General features: G+C 39.1%; 1 protein-coding gene across 4 annotated transcripts in view; it reads right to left on the minus strand.

Annotated features, from left to right (window-relative positions):
* The window catches only part of LOC136857814 (WD repeat-containing protein 48), a 288788-nt gene that overhangs the window by 87380 nt on the left and 174813 nt on the right, over nucleotides 1-26595 (minus strand). For 3 of the 4 annotated variants that reach the window (XM_067136763.2, XM_067136762.1, XM_067136764.1), the window contains exon 10: nucleotides 22818-22980. In XM_067136763.2, the coding sequence (XP_066992864.1) occupies nucleotides 22818-22980 (163 nt within the window). The remainder of the gene's footprint in view (nucleotides 1-22817; nucleotides 22981-26595) is intronic. The other variant, XM_067136765.2, reaches the window with a different exon arrangement.

Below are 26595 nucleotides of genomic sequence, written 5' to 3' on the forward strand. Positions count from 1 at the left end.
ACAAGAGATACAGCTTGAAGTCATCCAGTGGTGAAATAGCTTAATAATGTCCTCAGGGTACAGATACTCAAAGAGGGACATGACTGAGGCCCGGTTGTATAAAGACATCTGACTGGAGATCAATTAAGAACTAAGTTCTGAAAATGAACTGAGATTACGACTTCATCGCGTTGTATAAAACTGAACTCGGTTTACACATGTGTAGTTCAAATGTAATCCGAGTTCTAAAAAGTAGATGTGGTAACACTGCAAAACAAATGAAATACAAAATAGCTTGGCCCGTTGGATAATACTTAAATGGTGGGATTGACCTGGCCGTGACTGTCAACAAATGAAATAAATTGCTGTGACTGTCGAAGAGGGAGAAGAAGATAATATTGTAATATCATGAAGTAACTTCAAAGGAGAGTTCTGCGAATTTCACACCGAAAGAAAAGGACGATCAGGTGGATATTGTACTCTCAAGGTACAAATATATAATAGAAAATAAAAGAACCGATATGGTGACATCAAAGTTGAAAGAGAAAGCCGCTGACTTGTCAATGTTAAAGAGATCTCCAACAACCATTTGAAAACTTCCTGTAGCATAAAACCTAAAGGGCCCCATACACGCGCAGACTTAGTCGGAGGTAAGTCTGCGCAAACCAGTCTCCTCAGACATGTCTCTGTGTGTATGGCCGATAAGTCTGCCGACAAAAAGTCTGCAGGCAAGTCTCTGACATTCTGGTGCTGCTTGAATTCAGCTGGAGACTTTGCAACGAAAGCGCTATCTCAGAGTTGCGGCAATAAATGTAAACGTGGTAACCTACAAATATGAAAATTGAAATAATTTTTTGCACGTCTTCTTCATGCAGAGCGCTACATTATGTCCAAATAACAACTGATCTTCTATACCGACTATCTAATTAATTTCAATCCGTATATATTTTTCAACCATCCGAATTGCATAATCTTAAACAGAAAACAGCTGAGCGCGTTGTATTCAACCTCCTCGGTAAATAATCATTTAGTCTGAGCGTGTGTGGGCAACTGCATACTTCCGACTTACCTCCCGGAGGCAAGTCTGTGCAGGTAAGTATTCCAGAAGTCTGCGCGTGTATGGGGCCCTTAAGAGTTATTAGTAATATACACATGGGTGACAGGGGATAATTTCTGTAAGTAGGTTTTTGTAGTGTGTCCCTTAACTTCAGTTCCAGTCGTTCTACAACATCTTTCGATAAACGAAATCTCATTTTGAATATCTGATCACTCATTTCAGTCATTGGATTCCATCTATGCCGAAAGACGCGAGGAGCTCGTCGTAATATCAACTCTTCTTCATTAGACGAGAAGTCAGAATAATCTGACATCCCTGCTAAAGAAAATATATTGAAACATAATTTAAAATAATTAATTATTGAAGCAGTATCATAAAAGTAAGTAACAAAACGTGTTGGTATTGCAGTAGGCTATTGTTTATATGATATTAACATAACCTCACTTCTGAAAAAATTGAGCGTTCTTTAGCAATATTATTTAACTACTAGCATTCAAGATATTTATAACTCACCTCGATATTATTAAGGTACGGTATTCTTACGCAGATACGATACAAGGAAACACTTCCCAAGTCTTCAGGTCTAGTTCAATGTTTAATATGAATAATAATGATCTAGGTTCAAGGACATTAACCGACGAATATTCGGCAGTCAAATCTGAACTTAGATCGAGACGAGATGATCTTAGGTTAGCGTTTATACAACGGAAAATCGAAGTTCAACTTGACTGGCAGCCATAAACTCAGATCAAATGTTTTATACAACCGGGCCTGAGTCAATCGGCACTTTAGTGAACAAGGATTCCACTTCGAAACTTACCAGAAGTTCATTGGATAGAAGGGTTATGGTTGACAACTTATTGTCAAAATACAGAGAGTCCGTAACATGTGATTCAGTATGTCTTATATGTGGCTGAAGCAACTTGCTTAGGTATTTAGCCGGAGCATACATAGGAGAACCTATCACACTAACAATTGGTCTGAGGAGAACATCTTTATGGATTTTAAGAAGTCCATATAACCTAGGTGGTATTGCATTCCCCGGAGTCAGACATTTAGTCTCCTGTTTTGAAAATGAGGATTGCCTTAAGAGCTTCACAGTGGCATTCAACACACGAGTGGTAGGGTCATGTGAGCTCTGTCTGTAAACAGGCTCTGACAACATACCCGAGATCTTGTTCTTATACTCATCTGTCTCCATTACCACTGTCGCATTACCTTATCAGCTGAGAGAATGTTCAGTTCAGGATCATCTTTAAGTTCCTTCAGAGCTCTCCTCTCGCCTTCTGTTAAATTAAGCGTGGGTACAGCAGCAGACCTTATCAGTCCATGTATTTCTGTCAGACTTCCTCAGCCTCATCCATTACCATGTCTACATTTCAACATTTGTTAAGGCATTGGACCCAGAATATTAATATGAAACGTTTTTGCACTTTTCATAATAACACCCATTCTCAAACAATAACATTTAAAAAATAGAGGTTTGATAGAATCTGATGATGATTTTTCAGGAAGAAAATGTATCATTCTGCTAAGTTTTCTTTTCCACATATTTTCTAATATTTCTTTCTCTGTAATGTGTTAGCGGTTCTGAATGCTATTTTTTAACCTTGCTCTTTGTATATGTTAACTATGTTGTATTCTTTTTGTTTGTGCATTAAAGGTGACAAACAACCTCATGTCGATGACTGGGAAGTTAGAAGAGATTATTAATTTCATGGACAAAGAGAACATGGCTGGTTACCCCACTATGGTAATGAATAGACCGTACAGCCAGCATTTCAACATCGAGTGTTAGATGGCAGTAAATAACCCTACCCCCTAAGGTGACCTATGGCTTCGGGCAGATGAGTTTCCTTAGAAGGAGTGATGGTCCCGACAGTGTAGAAAATGACACTGGAACCCATCAAATAGTGTCTGACCCCGTGTTAGGGGTGGATGCAAAAGGTGGCTGTACTACGTGTTAGGAGCGGCCTGATCACCTGCTGGCAGACTCTCTAAAATGCTTTTTGGGAGTGGCAACCTCACTGTGATAACAGCGTAAAATGAAAATGGCACTTTTAAATCAGGCTCAGAAAAGGCTAGGATATTCCCTGGAAGCAATGTGCAGTTCTTATCCTGGGAAACTATACTACAGACAGAACAACTACGAATATTAGGAAGGAACCAGATTTGCTTGCCTACCCATGCCAGCCAATGGAATAGCGCAGCTTTGCCTGGATAAATAAATGAACACTCTGGCTTGCTGGGTTTGATATTTTTTTTTTTTTTAATGTATAGAACTTATTGCAGATTCAAAGGTTTTAGTGATGCTGCATGACATTGCTTAAAATTATGAAGCTATCTGCCCAAACCCCATGATTCTATGACCAGGTGTTCGGAAGACACCATCTGCCCTTGAATTGAACTGAAAGGATAATTTCAATATCTGCTTCTCTCAATGAGTGAGAAGGACAACAAGGTGTTGAAATATTTAATTTTGCTGGGGAATCTCTCTTCGCAAAAATACAAGCTATATAAGGTGACAGTACTGCACTGTATTGTGGTATCAGGTTAGTGTGGTGGAAGGTTAAGATGTGCTATGTGCTGAAATTTTGTATTCATAATGTCCCTTAGCATGCCAAGTACCAGTTGAAGACTTGATAGTGGTATTACTTACACAGTCAGGTGGAAAATATAATTTACTGTGTGTATAAATTCTTAAGGAACTTTTCATATACAGAAGTGCGTGAGATCACAAAATTTTATCAAAGCCGGAAGCTGACAGCTCATGCTTGGAGTGCGAGTGTACATACTGTGACCGTTCATCATATCATCAGGAATATATTATGGTATTCTACCATTCAAATATGCCATTTTCTGTGCTCTTATATGTTAATCAGTGCCCAAGTTAGCGCACGTTTACCCTCCCCGGGATACGAGTCGCATGCTGTTCATTCCATGGGTCCAACTCTAATTGTGCATACTTGCTGCACCGAGTCATACTTAGCCTACGGGTGAAAGTGCTCTCAGTCAGGAGCGAGAGAGACAAAACTACCCACGCCAATAAGTAGGTCACAAACACTGCCCTCAACCCTGGAAAAATATCATTTCTTCGCTCTTTTCCCGCAAAAACACCACTACCAATCCACAAGACTTCAACTGTTTCAGAAAAATTAATTGCAGAAATCAGGTAATACTTGACGGATTTCAAAGAGTCCAAGCTCGTAATAATCGGCTAAATTTACACAGATTTATCACACCAAGAAGTATTGTATTTAATGGAAATGTAACCAAGTATGCAGCAAACAAATACTCTAACAGGTGTTTGCCAGATGGTGAAAACGGATGGCGAGAACAAATTCGCAAGCCAAGTACCAGCTGAAGACTTGATAGTGGTATTACTCTTGAAGTTAAAATGCACGAAGTTACGGTAATGATAATCAATCAGTGAAAACTGGAGTGAACGAGCTTCAATTTGATATGACAATTAATGGTGGAAAGTGCCGACCAGTGGAGTAAATTTTCAGAAGGGGTGGAGTTTACCCTCTCCACTAGGTCTAACACGGTTTCTCTATTTTAGGTGACCGCTTCAGAATAGTCACCGTACTTCGATATTTCCAATTGCAGTGTGCCGTTGTGTATGTTGTGAGTGACTCTTCAACAAGTCTTTGTTATAAAGTGTGATAAATTCAGTGGCTATTTGTTGGTGCCTACAAGTTTCACAATAATGATAATAATGATAATATGAACATTGATACAATTATACGTAAATGTGTGGAGGTATTTGTACTTTCCGAGGATGTGGCGGTGATTATTCATGTGACGTGTGGAACTATAAAATAAACTACATGGGAGCGATTAATGTGTAACTTAAATGCTGGTAGGCGGCCGCTCAGTAGAACTCGGTATACGAGTTTAATAATGTCGGTAAAATCATGGAGAAGCTTTGCTAGCTGTATGATACTAAATGGTGAATTGAGAGACGAACAAGCGACTCAATGATAGTGAATTTGAAAGGGTGGTATCAGCCAAGAAACCCTACTGTGGTAGTTAACTCTGTATCCCATAGAAACCAGTGTGAAACAGGCCGAGTTGAAATCGTATTTGTCATGACATTGCCAGGTAACCAGTGAAGCGAAATTCAGATCGTCTATCACATAGGGCCTAACTGCTGATAGTGGATTCGAGAGACGGATGGGGGAGAACGATGGGCAACAGGTACATTACCATTGTTTGATCAGGGAACTCGAATCCATGAGTTTGATCTGATTGTATAGCAGTATAATGTGTCACAAATTAATACAGTTATACTAAGTAAAATACCCTCGTTTGTGTTATGTACCAGCGACGTCGTCATCCTTAGGAGCATATCCACCTGCACAGGTGGTCATCTATTCGACGCATCGTGAACTTCGAGACTGTCTCAGCACGAACACGATCCAATTCGTCATGAGAGCAACCTATCTACGATCGAACTACGAACTCTATGCGGCTGTTGACGCTGCCGTGATGTCCCGCTAAGGACCTACGCTGTGCCCACCGGAGGAGAGATGTTGGACTGTACCAGACAAGTGTTAAGTACCATTTGAAGTATTAGAGAGTTGCAGTTTCAATTCAATGTAAATATATAAATTGCATGTAAATGATGTAAACCGTAGATTAGGATTTGCAATTTCAGAGGGATGAAATAGTTGCCTAGTAGGAGTATATAGATTTCTTCAAGGCTGTATGGCCGTCCTTTAGTCCATTTGCACGGGATATAATTGCATGTTATGATTAAGGCCCCTTAGTTAAATAAAATGTGAAGCAAGGTAATTGAGTAAGGGGATTTGAAATTCATGCAAAATTCACTCCAGTTTACTTTCAGCTATATTCTGTATGAGTCTTCAGAAACATTCTGAAATTTCTATTTCTGCTTCACATGAGAGAGATACCCACCTATGTAAATTAAGGATATATATGAGCATGAGACGACGGTATGACAGTGGGCGTAATTATAAATGAGTTATACTAAAATTGCGAGTGTTGATGTATATATATCCCCATTCGATAGAATAGCTTCTTTTGTAACTTACATGTATGGCCGAGTCGAGAGGGTAAGAAGCGAACTCTGTGTAGAAGACTGTGATGAACCTGTGATTTAAGGAAGTGTGAATATTGCCCAGCAATTTGAACAGTATACACGATGGGTATTCTGTGTGATGAATATAAAGAGGGCTAGATTAGAGCAGATTCGCATTAATGATATTAGTGACACAGTGGAAAATAAATGAAAGTGAATGGGCAGCAAAAAGTATTGATCGCATGGCAGGCCGGGAAAATCCCTTTACCTGAAAAGGGATGTTTGTATTCTGGCAGACAGGTCGTTAACCGGCAAGGCCATTCAGGATGGGCTGAGTGCCCAAGAGAGAGAGAGAGAGAGAGAGAGAGAAACTACCGCTGTTGTGCTTTAAAGAGCTCGTTCAAGTTCGCATTCTTTTTCCAAGACAACTTTACTCGTAATAACTTAGAATAACAACGTTGAGTAGGCCTGCAGTTATTTTAGATGAGAGAAACCCCACCATTCTTTGCATAAATCTTACCGCTCAGAGTTTTTCAGCTGAGATGTTCACACCCACACTGTTAGAGAAACCTGGATCGCTGCTACTCAGTAGCAGTGAAAGTCATACCTACTGCTAACTACTGTAGACAGACTACACTGTCCATCTCTTTCATATGAATGTGAAGTGTTTATTTATTTGTTGTTTATTTCAGGAGATTTATCATGTAATCTAAGGGTCCTTGGTTCATTAAAATGTATCGTTACAGGAAACAACGTCATTGGATTTCAATTGTTCAGTAGTGTGAAGTAACATCCCGATGGAATTTGCATTACGTACATATTTATTCACTTATGAGATAGTTGTATAGGGTTTTTTTAAAATGAATAGGACGAGGCGACTTTCCCATACTTCAGAGTGTACTCATAAATAACTTGACCAAAACCTCATTTAACTTGAGAGCATAACGATGCTGCTTGTCATTAGGTCATGTAAATTAATAGCTTGAGTTGTGCAAAACACACACGATATGCCTCCGTCAAATTATTTGTATATATAGGGATGCGTGTGAAGTGATAAGTGTCTAAGTAATTAATTGGTCCGAGAAGGGATGCCTGCTCAAGTTTTTGCATATTTCTGAGCAGATGCGGTTATAGAAATAAGACTATATAGACATCCTAACATGAAGAAATATTAGTGTTTGTTATTTGTGTATTGATGCAGTGGCATATCTGTACAAGTATTTAAACATGTGCTTTATTAGTAGGGCCGATGACCTTCGATGTTAGGCCCCTTTAAACAACAAGCAAGCAAGCAAGCAAGCAAGCAAGCAACAAGCTTTATTAGTAATTAAAATGTCCTTAAAAAAAGGATTCAATTCGTTCTTCTCATTGCATAGTTTGATAGTATTTCTCTGATTATTAAGATTCCCCTACTGTAAATTATTAGATTACTGCCCAGTAAAAACAGACTGTGACCCGTATGTCTCTATCGACTTAGCTAGCGCCTCATTACGCTAGTATGGAAAGTTGGATCTTCGATGTCGGGCTTTGTCAAAGGTCTCATCCAAGGTGTTCCATTTCAACGTCATGTTGCAGGAATATTCTGATCTCGTGATGTACTGATACCACGAAAAGGGAGGGCCAAAACAAATGCTGAAATAGGAAATAAATCTGCCCTTGGATCACCGAAGAACATCACACAGTTCAGAAACACGCAACAAATTTGGATGAATTTGAAAAGTGTGTTTTACACCAAACAATATTTGACCAGTGCAATAATGGGGAGGAGCCTCCATGGCTCAGACGGCAGCGCATCTGCGACTCATTGCTGGATACCGTGGTTCAAACCCACGTCACTCCATGTAAGATTTGTGCTGGACAAAGCGGAGGCAGGGCAGGTTTTTCTCCGGGTACTCCAGTTTTCCCTGTCATCTTTCATTCCAGCAACACTCTCCATTCTCAATTCCTAGCATGTATCAGTCATTAATAAATCACTTTGGGAGTGGCGACCCCATCGTACTAATAGCCTTGTGACGTACCCACTTGGCCCACAGATGAATGACAAAATTATAACGTGGCGGGTCACTTTAATATTAAAATAAATAAATGATATGTCATTGTTTCTCCATAAACAGTATCCCAAGGGTGCCAGTCTTCAAGCTTATGGCTTGAAAACAAAAGTAGATAATTAATACTAATAATAATGCGTAATGAGACTCAAAAAAACTCCCAGGGGTGAGGTGAACGGAACACAAATCATTAAGTACACTAACTTGGAATTTAAGGATCATTAATAATCATTTCATAAAATACAAATTAGAACAGCTATTTATTAAGATGAAAAACGTGACGTAACAGCGTTTTAACGACATCTGAACTTACGGAAGCAAAAGAAAAATTGAATGAAATTAATTTAAAAAATGAACTGTTGCGTGAAGACTTGCAGTAACTTATGCCATAAGCTCACCATATGTAGACTCTGTTGTCTTGAAGCTGGTGATATGTGGATCTCGTACCGGCTGCCTTCTCTGTTGTTGGATTCCAGTCCTACTTCTACATTTCCTGTCCTTAACACTACCTACTGTACTCCTTACATAAAGTCGTATGGTTGAGCCCTAATTTTAAGTGCAAAACCACCATGGGTTATGTTCATGGAGAGAATATATTAGTATTCTTCCGTATTATGGAACAGTAGCGTAGCTAAATTCATAATAAGAGCTCTCCCCCCCTATACTAGTCAAAGCCGGTCTCCCGTTGACTACCTCTCGTCATTGAGATAACAAGTCCCAATGAGAGTAACTTTTGAGTAGAATATACTCAGATGCGAAGTGAACTAAGTTAAAATCTTCTCCGATGTGTAGACGTAGAATCGTAGTAAGAGTATGAATAAGAATATAAATGAGAAAGTCCGAATGTCCTCTCCAGCCCTTGTCGGTGGCATTTATCGGTTCAAAAGTCTCCTTCCATCAGCCATATCACATGGTCCAGTAAGATTCGAGGTCTCATCCCTTCTCCCTTGTATTGGTGTGAATCCATCACGTTGCTTCATTACGTTCATTCACATAGGCTGAACTTTCCCGCTGAAATAAAGCGTCTTGAAGCGGAGTTTGAAAAGTGGGTGTTAATAATGTATCAACTGTCTCTTCATGAGGTGGAGAGGGTAATATCTCTCGTAACCTCGATGACGTACTTTTCCTGGAACTGGGCTGAAATTAGCCTGCTGACTCTGGTCACCTCACAACGGCTATTGGAAAATTTACTGCAAGTTATAAATATGCGTGATGTTGAAATACTTTACCCAATAATTTGTTCGTTCAGAATACGTTATAGCCGCGATACAAAGAAATGAAATGATGATTGAAATGGATGATAAAAACCCTATATATATATATATATATATATACACATATTAATTTAAAAATGACCTATCAGTGATTAAATATATACATCTTATCAATTAAATATATAGTTCAATAATTAAAAATATACAGTGATGTCCCAAACATCACAGCCTATATCTGCTTCATTCATTACATCCCTGACCCGGACATTGACTGGAAAAACAGGTTGTAGGTTTTCAATTATACAATAATGGGGAATTTCCAATGGTTAAGAAATTAGTGTACTTAATGAAGGAGAAATTTAGTTATAAGGATTATGTATTGTACCGGAAACGCCGCTACGTGAAAGGAGTTCGAAGTCTGTGTGTTGAACTTCGCGTGAGGTGGAAGATAGGCAGCCCGCCGAACTCGCTGACGTATTCAGCCATGACATAGCTGCTTCGAGTGAGCCATATCTGAGTTTGTGTTTTCCTCTCGTGAAGTTTCGAGGGAACATAGAACTTTTCAGTGTCATAATTGAACTTATGATTTATACTATATATGGTAATGTCCCGGCCCATGTGCAAAAGTCTATTTAGTGTTAAAATTATGTTTTGACACCGCCAATATGGAGGCCATCGTAATAGACGCAACCTGTCAAATTCTTAAGAAAATCCACCGTGTACTTTAGGAGTTATAGGGGTGGATAATACCCACGCTCTAGATGCTTCATCACAATCTGGTATTCAGTGTGTGTTACTCCACTGTCTCTGTGACAAGGGTGACGGGTGGAGCTCTACAAGTGCAGACCGAACCTATGGTCGGACGAGTCTTTGCATTTCGAGTGTTCGGTTCCAGCGGGGTTGGAACTTTAATTTTCTTCAAGTGCCATGTTAGAACTTGTGTATCAGTGACTAACTGAAGGTTAGAATTTCTCTCGTGAGTGTCGTAACTTTTACAAGTGCTACATTTGAACTTGTATTTTCGTAAACAGAATTTTGGAACACAGAAATTTTCCGAGTGTCTCATTTGGATTTGTGTTTTGCGACAAGCTGTGGAAACATAAAACTTTTCTTGGGAATGTTACAATTTTCCAAGTACCACAATGAACTTGTGTTTCGTGACTAACTGTGGAAACTTGGAGTATTTCAGAGTATTATGTTCAAACTTATGTTTCATAACAAATTGTGAGAACATGAAATATTTTTTGAGTGCCGCATCTGGACTTGTGTTTAAATTTGTGTCATCGTAACAGACTGTGGAAACAGAGTGCCCATGCCATATCTGAGTTTGTGTTTTCCTCTCGTGAAGTTCCGAGGGAACATAGAACTTTTCAGTGTCATAATTGAACTTATGATTTATACTTCGTAATCATTTTTCATGGACAGTGTTAGACTCTTTCCACGTGCGGTTTAACTTTAATGATCACTTAATGACATTGCATAACAGTCTTCAGGTACACGTAATTTTGTTTATCAACGGAATAAGACATTTCCGAGTACCATTTAATTTACTTAATTTATTACAAATGTGCCAATGTGTCCTGAACTTACATGAACTGTGCATCTTGTGCTTAATATTGTGTTCTAATCATAAACTGACGAGATCAATGAGTTAGAAACTGTGATAACAATGATTAGTGACCCAATAGAACATTCTAGTCTGCCATGCCAATGTTAACAAACTCATGTCATTTTTTTTCAAAATGGTGCCCCAGTAATGACAACATAGTGTTTTATCCTCCGAGTAAATTAACCGTAAAATGTGACGAAAAGTGCGGAAAATGTCGAAGATCAGTGAAAAATGGAATGTTGTGTAATTCATGTGATCGATGGTGGCATTATAAGTGCGGAAATTGCCCTAGAGACGTAAAAACTAATGAAAATGTTGACTGGATTTGTGAGAAGTGTGTTCGGAATGTTGTAGTTGGCGATGGCGTTGACGATGAAGCACCAAAAACAATCGACGAGGAATACAAAAGTGCATTGGGAAATTATAAACATTCTACAAAAGGACAATGAGGCTCTTAAAGTTGAAAATCAAGAATTAAAAGAAAGACTGCGATCGCTAGAATTTGGGACTGACCATTCTTCGAGTGATATACCGGTATCAGTAACAAACTCAAGCACATGGTGTCAAGTAGTTCATGGATGGCCGGCTAAGAAGAAATCTACAACTGAATTTCCGGAAATAAACATCAGAAATAGGTTTTCTGCCCTAAATAAGTTAATTCTGGAAGAAAGTGATCGCACGCGTGAAACCAAATCATTGCGATCCACTGCCGTTGCCGTGCCGAGGTTTAAATTTAGGCCTAGATATCAGATTCAAGACCCAGTTAGGCCTAAATCAGCAAAGATAGCTGTGTTTGGTGATAGCCAAGGAAGGGGAATTGCGGGAGTGATAAACGACGAGAATATAGCAGCAACTGGAGAAATATATCCAGGAGCTTCTATCAGCAGTGTCCTGGAAAACGTGCAAGAAGCAACTAGGAACTTTGGGAGTGGCGATGCAGTGCTTATCATCAGTGGGGCGAACGACGTAGCTCAAGACGACGCCAAGAATGTAAGATCACAACTTAAACATACACTAGGGAAGCTGACCCACACTAACATCTTTGTAGTGAACGTGCCCCACAGGCATGATTTGAGTAGAGACTCGTGTGTGAACATTGAAGTGGACAAGGTCAATATAGATATTGTTAAAATTTGTAAACATTTTCGGAATACTCAGGTTATTGAATGCAGCAGTTTTGAGAGATACTGTTATACAAAACATGGCCTCCATCTAAACAATTCAGGTAAAGGAAAATTAGCAAATATTGTTCTAGATTTTATTAATCTTAAGATATGTACTGTAAAACAGGCAACTCCCTTGAGTTATAATACTGACCAGGAAAACTAGTAGAAAGAGCCAGCTGTACTTCAAGCTGGCTCAGTCAACTAGAAAATGAAACTCAGGAAAGTAAGGAATTTCAAGTTACCCAATTGCAACAGTCAAGTTTTAGGGAGGAAGGGGGTCTGAGATTGATTTTGGTAAACTGTCAAAGTGTAGTAAATAAACAATTAAAATTCGGTACATTGATGGAATCTTATGAGATTGATGTGGTGATAGGAGTGGAATCGTGGTTGAGAGAAGGGGTGGGTAATAGAGAAGTATTTCCAGAAGGGTACACACTCTATCGTAGAGACCGAGGAGATAAAATAGGAGGGGGTGTTTATTCTGGTGAAGGAAACTTATTGTTCACATGAATGGTTTACCGATGAAAGGGATGAAATATTAGGGATAAAATTAATTTGTGATAATATGAAGGAGGTGGGAATTATAGGAACATACAGGCCTGGAAGAGAGGAAAGAGACATGGAAATATTTGAGAAAATTATACATTATACTCACAAAAACAATAATAATGATATGGTTATAATTGGGGGAGATCTAAATTTGCCTGAAGTTGAATGGAATGAAGCTGCAAGTGAAGCCCATGAACAGAAACTGGCAAATAAGTTAATTTGGGAGGGAGGATTTACACAAGTAGTACAAGAACCGACTTGTCTCAGTAACTTACTAGATGTATTCTTGGTTAAACCATGGGAAATTGTTGATAAAACTGAGGTAATTGAAGGAATAGGAGAACATAAGGTTGTAATAATGGATGTAGGACTGGTACCAAAAAGGCTTAATAAGAGGGTTACACAAGACAAGAAACTGTACAGAAAAACTGAAGTTTTGGGACTTACCTTGGAAATGTTTTTATCCAACGTGTAACCCTTACGTCCAATCCTATTCCCTCCAGTTTCATTAATAATATTCCATGTTCCACTCTATCAAAAGCTTTGGAAAGATCTATGACTATGCAATCTAACTGACCTCCTGAATCCAATTGATCTCATATCACCTTACCTTACCTTAAATCACAATTCAGTTGTTGGATAAGTGAAGGGAGTAATATGGATACACTTTGGGCTAAATTTAAAGGATCATTTGGGAAGGAGAGAAGAGATTTGTACCTGTTAAGAAGGGTAAAATGACCTCAGACCCTGTTTATTATACAAGGGAAATAAGAAAATTAAAAAGAAAATGTAGAATAGTAAACAGGAAAATCAAAGAGGGTAGGGAGAGTAGATAAACTAGAAAACAGCTAATGAGGAAACTGATTAGAGTGAAAAAGGAAGCAAAAGAGAATTGTATGAATGGCATACTTCAAGAGGGTTTTTTTTTTTTGCTAGTTGTTTTACGTCGCACCGGCACAGATAGGTCTTACGGCGACAATGGGACAGGAAAGGGCAAGGAGTGGGAAGGAAGCGGCCGTGGCCTTAATTAAGGTACAGCCCCAGCATTTGCCTGGTGTGAAAATGGGAAACCACGGAAAACCATTTTCAGGGCTGCCGACAGTGGGGTTCGAACCTACTATCTCCCGAATACTGGATACTGGCCACACTTAAGCGGCTGCAGCTATCGAGCTCGGTACTTCAAGAGGGTAATGACCACAAAGGGAAATGGAAAAGGCTGCATTCATATATCAGGAATCAAAAAGGAAAAGGAATACAAATTCCTACAATGGTGGGAGAAGGGGTAAACACTATTTAACAGATACTGAAAAAAAAGCAAACCTATTTAGTAGGGAATTCAAAGATTCAGTAGATGATTGTCTGGAGTTGGAAACCGAAACAGAAGATAGAGAGGGAGAGACACAGAGGAAAACAAGAAGCTTCTCATTCACAAATGAAGATATTTTCAGAGAAATACAACCGCTTTAGCAAGGAAAAGCAGCAGGAAGTGATGAAATTACTGGGGATGTATTAAAGACAATGGGGTGGTACATAGTGCCTTATTTAAAATTTCTCTTTGACTATGTCATAAATAATAATGTAATACCAAAGGAATGGAAGGATCTATAATAATACCAATTTATAAAGGAAAGGGTGATAAAAGGAAACCAGAGAACTACAGACCAATCAGCCTGACCAGTATAGTTTGTAAAATACTGGAGAGTTTAATAGCAAAGTACATCAGAGGGATATGTGATGATAAAAATTGGTTCATGACTTCATGAGGAGCCAGTATGGATTTAGAAATAAATTTTCTTGTGAGGCACAACTGGTGGGATTTCAGCAGGACGAATCAGATCAATTGGATTCAGGAGGTCAGTTAGACTGCATAGTCATAGATCTTTCCAAAGCTTTTGATAGAGTGGAACATGGAATATTATTAAAGAAGCTGGAGGGAATAGGATTGGACGTAAGGGTTACACGTTGGATAAAAACTTTTCTAAATCCAAGGGCTCAGAAAGTCGAAGTAGGAAATAATGTATCGCAGGAAAAGAAAGTTTGGAAGGGAATTGCACAGGGTAGTATAATCGGTCCGTTACTTTCCTTCATATACGCAAATGATTTAGGGAACAATATAACATCGAAAATAAGATTGTATGCAGATGACATAATTGTTTATAGGGAAATAAATAACACTGAGAATTGTTCAGAATTACAAAGGGACCTTGACAGTATCCAAGAATGGGTTGAAGAAAATAATATGAAGATTAATGGAGGCTAATCAACTGTTACAACATTTACAAACAGGAGCTTTAAAACTGAATTTGAATATACTTTGGATGAGGTAGTTATCCCAAAAGATGGCAAGTGCAAATACTTAGGTGTGAGATTAGAAAGTAATTTGCACTGGAAGGGTCATGCTGATGACATTGTTGGGAAAGCATACAGATCGTTACATGTCATAATGAGGCTACTTAAAGGATGCAATAAAGAATTAAGAGAAAAAAGTTAAGTATGGTTCGTCCATTATTGGAATATGCAAACAGTGTTTGGGATCCTCACCAAGAATACCTAATAAAAGAAATAGATAGTGTGCAGAGGAAAGCAGCAAGATTTGTAACAGGGAATTTCAGGAGAAAGAGTAGTGTATCAGAAATGTTAAAGGAACTTGGGTGGGAAACTTTAAGTTAGAGAAGGGAGAAAACTAGACTTATAGGATTATATAGAGCCTATACAAGAGAAGAAGCATGGGGAAATATCCGTGAGAGGCTTCAGGTGGAAAATAATTATATCGGCAGGACAGACCACAAATATAAAATTAGAAGGAATTTTAGCAGAAGCGATTGGGGTAAATTTTCTTTCATTGGGAAGGGTGTGAAGGAGTGGAACAGTTTACCAGGGGTAGTGTTTGATCCTTTTCCAAAATCTGCACAGATATTCAAGAAGAGAATAAACAGCAACAGAGAAAATAAATGAAGTGTTAGAGGGCATTTGACCAGTGCAGGTTATTGTAAATAAAAAAAATGTGTGTGAATAAATTAATTCCATCCCCTGGTCTAATGAGTTTGGACAGCCAAAGTAGGGGACTGCCTGTAGGGGTGAAGTACAGTGGGGACTTCGAAGGCCCTGGGACTGCTACGGTAGCTGTGAGGGCTCTTCATGAACTCTGAAAAGTGGTGGCAAAAGGGGCTCTGGTTAAGACGCAGCAGGTCGTTATACTACTTAGGTTCCAGAATGGGTAAAAAAAGTAAATAAATGCAATGTAAAGTTTAATCTTATACCAGTTGTATAATATCATTTGAAGTAATTCCACATACTGTATATGAGTTGACTATATTTGTAAGTAGTACAGGAGATATTATAACTAGAATTTTGTAAACAATATAACTTTATTAAGGATGAGCTGTGTGTTTAATAGAAAAAATTGTTAGCATAAATTGTATAATATTGTATTATAGGAAAATTTTCTTCTCTTGTTAATTTAATACTTAGTGCTTGACAATAATGTATTTTAGTGTCCCATTTGGCACCGAGGTAGACACCTCATTTGCAAATAAAGAGATTTTGATTTTGATAAATTACACATTATTTTCCCAAGTATTAATTCGGCTGACATCTAACACATGGTCAGATATTCAGTTCAATCGTCTTATTTTCAAGTGATAATTTATGAACGTTTGTGATTCAGCGAGGTGTTTGAATCAAGATTCTAGTGTCAATTTCATTAACATTTGACATATTTCATTTGCAGTGAGTGAACGCAATAATTTAAAGGTCAATTTATTTAACAGTGCTACAAGTAAGTTCAATGCCATACGGGGGACTTGTGTGTGAATCATGCCTCACCTTTCATCAACACTGTCGTGTGAGATCAAACCCCGCAATGTGTGCGCCTAGAGAATAAAAAATTCCAAGATCCTCGAGAACTTTGAGAAATTCCAAACGTCGAGAACCTCACATCCAGGACAGGCGTGGTTCCTGTCCAGGACGTGCCCAGCAACCATCCCGGAGTCTGGAGATTCCAGCCTGCTACAACGCTTCAACTCAACTTGTATGAAAGGTGATATGAATTTGTTTTTAATGAACAATAAAATCAGATTCTCAAAAAAATCTAAGTTCAATGAACTAATACCCCTCTCTGTACCAACTCCAATGTTTTCATACCCTTAGAAATAGTCCATGTTCTTCAAGCTAGTGTTAGCGCCCCAAAGACAGACATTTTTTTTTTCCCGGTACAGTATTTTCCATGTATGTGCTACTGAAATCCCTCGGTTTCAAATACTGGGGGGAACCATTGAATTAAGTTACGTGTTTATTTTACCTTATAAAGATGCTACTGGAAATGCCACTCAGAATGTTATGTGTAACAGATTAAATCCTATCAAATAATAAAACAGCCTCACATGGTTGAATACTGAGTTTACAAATAACTTTTGTATGACATTTTGGATGTAATAATCTGTACCTGCCTCATGTCACAACTGTAAGCATATCAAATGAATTTCATTTTGGTCTGTATTGATGATTGATCACTATCACAGTTATTTTGATATTATTATTATTATTATTATTATTATTATTATTATTATTATTATTATTATTATTATTATTATTTATTACATATCAAGACTAGTTATATTATGTTACTGGTGATTGTAATTGGCATGTAATCATGTAATATCTTTTCCATTTATGAATTAAGGCTGAAGATGACCCAATATAATAGAGTTTAAACTAATCCCGACATGTAATAAATAATAAAAAAAAATAACAGTACTGAATAAGTGGATAGTGTCAACTGTAAGCATGTGTGAACTTCGTTGTAAGCATGAATGATCATAAGATTAGGGCTTCTATCACATACATGCATTTCAATTCGGAAGGCATTGTGTTTAAGGTGAACATCGCGTGAACACTGCACGCATAGAAGCATATTGAATTTCTCTCTCAGTGCTTAGCGGGAAGCATGCTACTGGATTTTCATTGTTGTTCTGTGTTTATGATAGTAGAGAACATTATGAAGGAGGCAATAATCAACCTCATGTCATTGATTGGAAAGTCAGAAGAGGTGATTAATTTCTTGGAGAAGGAGCATAAAACTATGATGAGATTGAGCAAGGTTAAGTTGAGAGGAAAAGAAAGGAGGAAGTTGAGGAAGGTATACACTCTTTACGGGAATGGAGGACATAAGGCAAAGAATGGAGTGGGATAGTAACCAACAAGATTCTAGATAAGCATACAGACAGAGTGGACTTCATACGTGATAAAATATTGGACAGAAAAGGAATGGAAGATATAATTAGACCTTTTGGATATGGAAAGAGGAATGCAGTGGGAGAGAAGTTGGTGGATCTTTGTGTGAGAAATGGCTTAAGTGTAGGCAATGCATGGTTCACAAAGAAGAATAGTAGAAAGATTACAAGATATGGCTGGGGAAACAGAAGTTCAAAGACAGTACGAGAGAGAAGAAAATAAAACTATGGACATTAAAGAGATAGAAGTAAGTAAAAGGAAAATTCCAATATAAAATGAAACAACACATACCCAGAAGTGAGGTATGAGGTAGGAAGTGTGGAAGTGGAATGGGACAAGTTCAAGAAGGCATTTGCAAGCTATGCAGAGTGTGCTTGTAGCAGAAGAGCTGAAAGAGTGAAAGATAAAGAGACACAATGGTGGAATGAGAGGCTAACGGAAGCAGTGAAAAATAGGAAAGCATGGCAAGAATGAAACAGGTATAAGATGGAAGAGAAAAATAAAAATAAAATCAGGAATTGAAGGTGCAGAAAATGGAAAGTGAAGTACAGAATAAAAGCTGAGAATGATATGCAAGAGAGTTGGAAGAAAATGTGTATACTGGTAAAAAGATGAAAAAGAAAAAAGAAGAGACATTAACACAACCAGAGAAGATAAGGAAAAGATGGAAAGATTTCTTTGATGAATTCCTGAATGTGAGAAGGAAAGTAGACGAGAAAATAGAGGTAAAGTGTGAGGAGATAGTTTCCAACAGTGAAATCACAATGGAAGAGGTGGAAACCACTGTCAAATGAATGAACGTGGGAAAAGCAGCGGGTATGAATAAACTGTGTATGGAAATGATAAAAGCAGCAAAACTCGTTGGTCTACAATAGCTGTATAGGCTACTTAGATGTATTTGGAAGGAAAAATCAGTACCAAATGAGTGGAGTAAAGGAGTAATAATACCCATATTTAAAAATGGGAACAAGAAAATATGCGATAATTATCGAGGAATTACAACCCTCTCAGGTAGCAAAAATATTTGAAAGGGTACCACAAAAGAGAATGAGAAGAAAAGTGGAAGGAAAATTACAAGAAAAGCAACATGGCTGTTGAAATGGAAGATCAACAGTATACCCCATCTTCAGTATGAGACAGATAATGGAAAAACATAGAGAATACAGAAGAGAGATGGTGATGACATTCCTTGATTTAAAAAAAGGCTTAAAATAGTGTATTCATGGCAAAAGTACGGAAAGTAATGCAACAGAAAGTATCTGGATAACAAATGATGGAATATGTGCAAGCAATGACGCAAGGGAGCTCTTTGTAGACAATATTGTGGTGTGGGGAGCAAACAGAAAGGAAGTACAAGGGCAACTTAACATATTGAGCAAGATTATTGAAAAAGAGTTTTTTTTTTTTTTTACAAGCTGCTTTATGTCGCACCGACGCAGATAGGTCTTACGGCGATGATGGAACAGGAAAGGGCTAGGGAGTGGGATGGAAGCAACCGTGGCCTTAAGAAAGGTACAGCCCCAACATTTCCCTTGTGTGAAAATGGGAAACCACAGAAAACCATCATCAGGGCTGCTGACAGTGGGATTCAAACCCACTATCTCCCGAATACTGGATACTGGCCGCACTTACGCGACTGTAGCTATCGAGCTCAGTGAAAAAGAGTAAGACAATGAAGTTGACTAGAGGAGAAAGGGAAGGGAAAGGAATTATGAACAAAAAAAGGGACAAAACTTTGAAATTCTGGAGAACTTCACGTACTTGGGAAGCGAACTGATGCAGGATACAGGGCTGGACATGGAGGTCAAAAACAGAATTCAACAGGGAAATGCATTCTACGAGAGTGTGAGAAATGTGCTGAGGAAGGAGGCATTACCAATGAAGTATAAAGACATAAGATGTACTACTGCCAATACTGACATATTCAGCAGAGACTTGGACACTAAAACAGACAGAAGAATACAATGCAGGCCAGTGAAATGAAATGCTTATGAAGTAAGATTGGAAATACAAGAAAGGACAGAGTAAGAAATGAGGACATCAGGAAGGAAATCGGAGGGAAAAGCTTTACAACGGGATGGAGAGGACTGAGGTCCGGGGATCTGGCGGGCCATTCTAAGGTTGTGATGTCGTGGAGAAATTCTCTGGAGATGCGTGCAGTGTGAACCCGGGCACTGTCCTGCTGAAACATCCCATTAGCAATGTTCGCCATCATAGGGACAACCACTGGATTGAGTACCCTATCAACGTACTGTCGAGCAGTCATAGTGCCCTCAAGAACCACTAATTGTGATTTCACATTAAAGCCAATAGCTCCCCAGACCATAATGCTTGGTGTTGGCCTCGTGTGCCTCTCGACAATAAGATCTGGGCGGCCCCTATCCCTGGTACATCGGCGCACACGATTCCGGCGATCACTGCGGGCAAGACAGAAGCGCAATTCATCACTAAAGACGACCCTATGCCATTCGTCGACCCACGTCGATCTTTCTCGACAGCAGACCAGCCTTACACATTGCTGTTGTGGGGTCAGTGGAACGCCTTCTGCAGGGACACGGGCTCGTAAGCCAGCTGCACGCAGGCGATTACCAACTGTTTGTTGTGTAACGTGGGGTGCCACAGCTGCTCGAATTTGCGCTGCTGTTGCATGGGGTTCCATCCGGGCCATCCGATCCTTTCTCACAGTTGTCTGTCGCACAGGACCTGTGCCAGGTCTATGACTGTGGGTACCTTCATTTGACCACTGCTGCCATACATGTTGTACCGTAGATGCCTGTTGGCCAACACGTGCAGCGACAGTCCTTAGCGATAATCCAGCCGCACACAGCCCAATTATCCGAGCCCTCTCAAACGGTGACAGTTGTTGATAGTGTGCTCTACTCTGTCGTCACGGCATGTTTGACGGGGAACACTTCACTGCACAGACTACAAGTCAACTATGCTACACCAGAGTCTGTATACTGGAGTTGATTCCTCTGCGACCAATCACGTGGGGAGACCTGTAGCAACAATCCAATGGGTCTGAAACTTTGAGTGTTTACATACCTACATGGCATCGTTCCATACCTTGAAAATCAACACAAACGACCAATGCCTTCATGGTGTTGCAATTTCTATTTTCTTAAGTGTATAACACTTAGTATCTCAAAATACAACTTTTGTCATATGAGGCTACAAGGCTAAAAATTATACGTATGTATTCCCTCACAGGAAGTATGCGAGTGAGATGATCGGTCTCTGATAAGTCTTCTGAAAATAGTATGAACTTATGCTCCACATGTGTGAATCAGTCGTGCACTTAGATGCCATTACTTAGAATATGCATAGATTAATATACTGCATCATGCGCTCGCACGATTATGAGAAGAGCAATGTTATTTTGATCATGTAATTAATTAAAACTCGCCAGAATTGTCTCAAAATGGCTCCTAAAATCTCTAGAAAAGTCATTAGTCACTATCTTTGAAATTCTGTCAGTAAATTACTAAAAAAGACTCCAAATCTAGCCACTAGCCTCTAAAATCAACTCAACTAGACTGATGCAAATGAACAGGAACATAACACGGGAGAACGAGAGATTGACAGTCGGTATACAAGCCGCAATACACAGGTTTCAATAAATGTCACACATTCGCGCGCAGTTCTCGTATTAATAAACATCGATATTTTTCGTTCCAAAGTGGCCAATGAGCGAAGGACTTCCGGCCACTTGCGTACAAAGCTAAAATGGTGGGAGTTGAAAACAGATGTTTAACACATTGGAGACGCCGCTTGTAGAAACTACGGGCGCGCTAAATTATTGCTGCTGACGGAGCTCAGAGAATCCACGGACACGATTTCACTGTAGCTAAAAAATTGTAGCTGCCATTTCAGCAAGCTGTGACTTCACTAGGATGCTGCTGAATGCTTCTATAAGCATGAAATATACTAGCTATAAGCATAAGTCGAGAGTTCTTCTTTTAAGGCATTGATAACACAGCCACGTTCCTACATAACCTAAGGCTGCGTCATCACTGACTCTCAACTGTGAAATGGGCGGGAAAGTACGTACAGTACATGCGGACAGGAAGAGTGTGTGTTCGAGAGGCAGGCTTGTTTGTGTAATTCTTGTGAATATTTAGCATGTCTAATTCAAGTGTACGAAATTCTGACAACGAATCCATAATGGATGTTCTTATGGAAGACAAGACATGTGAAAATAAGGATGAGGATAACAATTACACACTAAGTAAACATGATGATTCTGGCACTTCAAGCAAGTAGAAAATGAACAAACTTCAAATTGGTGTGAAGTGTAACGTAGTATTATATCGCTTCCTTGAAGTGGGTTCTTACTGCTTCCTAAAAATATGGGTGTTTCCTGTGTACCTGTGGCAACTCGATGCAACCCCGTCATTAAACAACGAACAGTGGGAATGCAAACTGCTGGTTGTAAACAAGGATACTGGTGTCAATTGACCAATTAGGTTAGAATCTGTAAAGATGTGCCCACAAAGTCAGATTTCAAAATATTAACCGAACTGGCATCCACAGCTGCGTCAGATTTTTTTTCATTTGTAACGCTTATTATATTCATAAATTTATATTTAAAAATTGCTGCACTATTATGATAATTAAAACTCATTTTTGAGTAGAAGAAAGTGTAATCTTTCTATGTTTTCCAAAAGTTGTTATAATAAAGGCTTACCTTAGCATTGAAAAATTTTCAAAAACCATTAAAAATCCTGTAATTTCTGGAGAGTAACACATTCAAATATGGCCATCTCCAATGTGTTAAATAAGCTAAAATAACCTAAAATTGGGAGAAATAATAATCGGGAGGCGGTAGAAACTGTCAAAAATCGGGAGTCTCCTGCCTAAATCGGGAAAGTTGGCAGGAATGTATAACGAATGATAAATATTACATGCATCCAACAAACCTGAAAATGACAGGAGTGTGACCAGGAACAGAAAAGTATTCATTACCACCACGTGTTTGGCCAGAGCCTGGTTGATCTCCTTGGCACTCGGCATCATCATCTGCCTGAAGAGGCCTCCACCAGTACTCCAAAAGGGCTTGGAGGAGTAGATTCCCATAATTGACTGAAACACAATATACGCATCTGTATGCATCATGATTACAGACCCACTGCTTGCCTAAAGTCACAGGTAATCTAAGAGGAAAAGAAATTATATGAACCTAATATAAAGTAACCACAGTATTTTAAGAAATTCAATTCTAATTCAGCAGTATGGAAGTGATGCCTCCAATTTTTTCTCTGGAACACTTCAATTATGGCATTTAAGCAAATTATTCCTGTATCCTCCACAAACGTTCTGTCAATTTTCTGGACAGTTCCCTTCATTTTCAGTGTCTTTGTGCCACTGTGAGCAAGATGCAATCTCAACCTCATAAAATTCTACACTGTGATTTCATTATCAACACAAATACTTTCTGTTTACGCTGTCATCTGCAATATAGCGACCATGGGGTGTATACTCCAAGGTGGTGGTGGTGGTTGTTTTAAGAAGAAGTACAACTAGGCAAACAACCTCTATTAACACTAATCAGACAAAAAAAAAAAAAAAAAAAAAAAAAAAAATATGGAAGTGATCTGACACTTCAAAAAATGAAGGCATCGGCCAAAGAAAGACAAGGGCGTGAAAGGCGTTAAAATGAAAGATTCCATCGGCCTCGAATGCTCTAATATTGTTGGGGTACGGAAAAAAAAAAAAAAGGTGTTGACCAACGGAGGTCAGATGGGTGAAAGTGAGGAGAATGGCACAAGTGGAAGCAATGACACAACCCAGCTAAGGGCTCCATGCTCGCCCCCTTTCGGTTGCCTCTTACGACAGATAGGGAATATGTGGGTGTTAATTCTACTGCCCCCACCCACAGGGGGATATACTTCAAGGGACCAACTAGATAATATCAGGTCAAAGGAAGATGATGGTCTTAAAACAAATGTAACTTAAAAGCTTTTCTGTCTGTCAAACACACAAGTTGAATATAAATACAGTATTACACTATAACATATCTGTAAAAAAAAAAAAAAATACAGTATTACACTATAACATATCTGTAAAAAAAAACCCTCATTATTAAACAAGGAATATAAATACTTTTTTTTGCTACTGGCTTTACGTCGCACCGACAATGGGACAGGAGAGGCCTAGGAGTTGGAAGGAAGCAGCTGTGGCCTTAATTAAGGTACAGGCCCAGCATTTGCCTGGTGTGAAAATAGGAAACCACAGAAGACCATCTTCAGAGCTGCCGACAGTGGGATTCAAACCCATTATCTCCCGGATGTAAGCTCACAGCTGCACGCCCCTAACCGCATGGCCAACTAGCCCGGAATAGAAATACACACTATTAAACAAAGAAAGTAAGGCTTCCTTCTTAGCAAAAAATCTTAAAATAGCAAACTAGAGGCCTAACATTGCCCTCCCACGAGGTCTCAACTTCGGAGCTTCAAGTGGTAACGGTACCCTTGCAAAATCTTCCAAGTACTTGTTCCAAGTTCGACATATTCACTTTTCCTATCTGACCTACCTTGGTTAACCTTTGCTCTCTTCCAACTCAAATGGTACAAGGTTGCAAAGCCTAGGGAATCCTTTACTTTCACGCACTTTGTGGATCCTCCTTTTCAATTAAGGGATGGTAGTACAAGAGTTAGGATGGAAAGGGCTGTAGGGTAATATAACTCCTAGGAGCTTTATAATTTTGAACATGGTCTGCAGGTGTCAGAAATTTGGATGGTCCAAACTAAGGGTTATTAATACAGAGCTCAATAATTTACTCTGCACAGAAGAACTGAAATGGTGAGTCAAGCTTAGGAAAGGTAAAACACATTTAAGTAGTGTCTGAAGCGACTTCATGAGGCTTCAGTACATCATATTAAATGTGACTCCAATTCTTCAAGACAATAGCCATCAAATATTTGGCAGCAAGCTGTGTGACAAGCTGACTGTAAAAACAAATTTCCTAGAGAAGGCTGTCTATACTATTTTAGTAACAGGCTATTATGTCCCCCACTGGCAACATGTGTCGCCAATGCTGGGTCAACATAGCCAGTGGGTTAAACAAGTCACAACCTACATTTCACGTTTTATGTTGCTCAACTGTAACAGTAAATCTTAATGATTTAATAAACTGGTGAAGAGAGTTGAGAATACAAACATCAATGTCTGTGTAGAGCAGAAAATTTGTATGAGCAGAAGAAAATAGTACGTCATTGGATGCCGTTAAAAACTTTCATATAATAGAATTAAAAATCTGATAAGCATTCATATATAAAATACATCTATTATATTATATTACAGGTTACAAGCACACTCATAATCAACAAACCTTCAACTCACAAAAAGAAACCTCCTCACAAGCTCTCAATCTATTCCTCTCCGCGCCATTACGGCACCGCGTGTATTTAGCGTCCCTTTCCTCCTACTCCACAGTTTCCACATCAAACCACATAAGATACACTATTGTCTACAGTTGCCACACCAACTACCCAATAGAAGAATCTTTAACAGTCGGCCATCCTGCCCATGTATTGTCCTCAGTACAGGGTTATTACAAATGATATGAACGATTCCAAAGCTCTACAATAACTTTATTATTTGACATATAGAAAAACTCAATTTTTTTTTGACATTTACAAATGTTCGTATGTGTCCCTTTAGTGATTCTGCAGACAACAAGCCCATAATCAAGTTCACCTCACACTCGGCGCAGCATGTCCCTAACATTGGATTCGAAAGCATGATTGATGGAGCTCGCATTTCTGGTAGGTTTGTTGGGAGAGGAGGTGTAAACACCCAGTTTTTCACGTAACCCCACATAAAGAAATCGCGTGGGGTTAGGTCAGGAGAGCGTGGAGGCCATGACATGAATTGCTGATCATTAGATCCACCATGACCAATCCAACGGTTTGGCAATCTCCTGTTTAAGAATTTACGAACATCACCATGGAAGTGGGGGTGGAACACCATCCTGTTGGAAGATGAAGTCCGCGCTGTCCTCCAGTTGCGGCATGAGCCAAATTTCCAGCATGTCCAGATACACGTGTCTTGTAACGGATTTTTCGCAGAAGAAAAGTGGCCATACAGTTTAAACCGTGAGATTGCACAAAACACATAAACTTGCAGTGAATTTTGAATGTGCTGCACGATACCATGAGGACTGTCTAACCCCCCCAGATTAGCACATTGTGTCTGTTCACTGGACCATTAACAAAAAATTTTGGCTCATCACTGAAGACAAGTTTCGTACTAAACTCATCCTTTTCCATACACTGTTGCAACCGTACTGAAAATTCAAGACGTTTGACTTTGTCATTGGGAGTCAAGGCTTGTAGCAACTGTAAGCAGTAAGGCTTCTGCTTCAGTCGTTTCCGTAAGATTTTCCAAACGGTCGGCTGTGGTATTTTCAGCTCTCTGCTTGCTCTCTCTGTCGACTTCTGTGGGCTACGCGTGAAATTGCCCGCACGTGATCAACTGTTTCTTCAGACAGACACTGCAGGCCGACCCGTTAATTTCCCCTTACAGAGGCATCCTGAAGCTTTAAACTGCACATACCATCGCCGAATGGAGTTAACAGTTGGTGGATCTTTGTGGTACTTCGTCCTGAAGTGTCGTTGCACTGTTATGACAGACTGATGTGAGTGCATTTCAAGCACAACAAATGCTTTCTCACCTCCTGTTGCCATTCCCCATTTT

Source organism: Anabrus simplex, chromosome 1 (genome assembly GCF_040414725.1).
Source record: "Anabrus simplex isolate iqAnaSimp1 chromosome 1, ASM4041472v1, whole genome shotgun sequence".
NCBI lineage: Eukaryota > Metazoa > Arthropoda > Insecta > Orthoptera > Tettigoniidae > Anabrus > Anabrus simplex.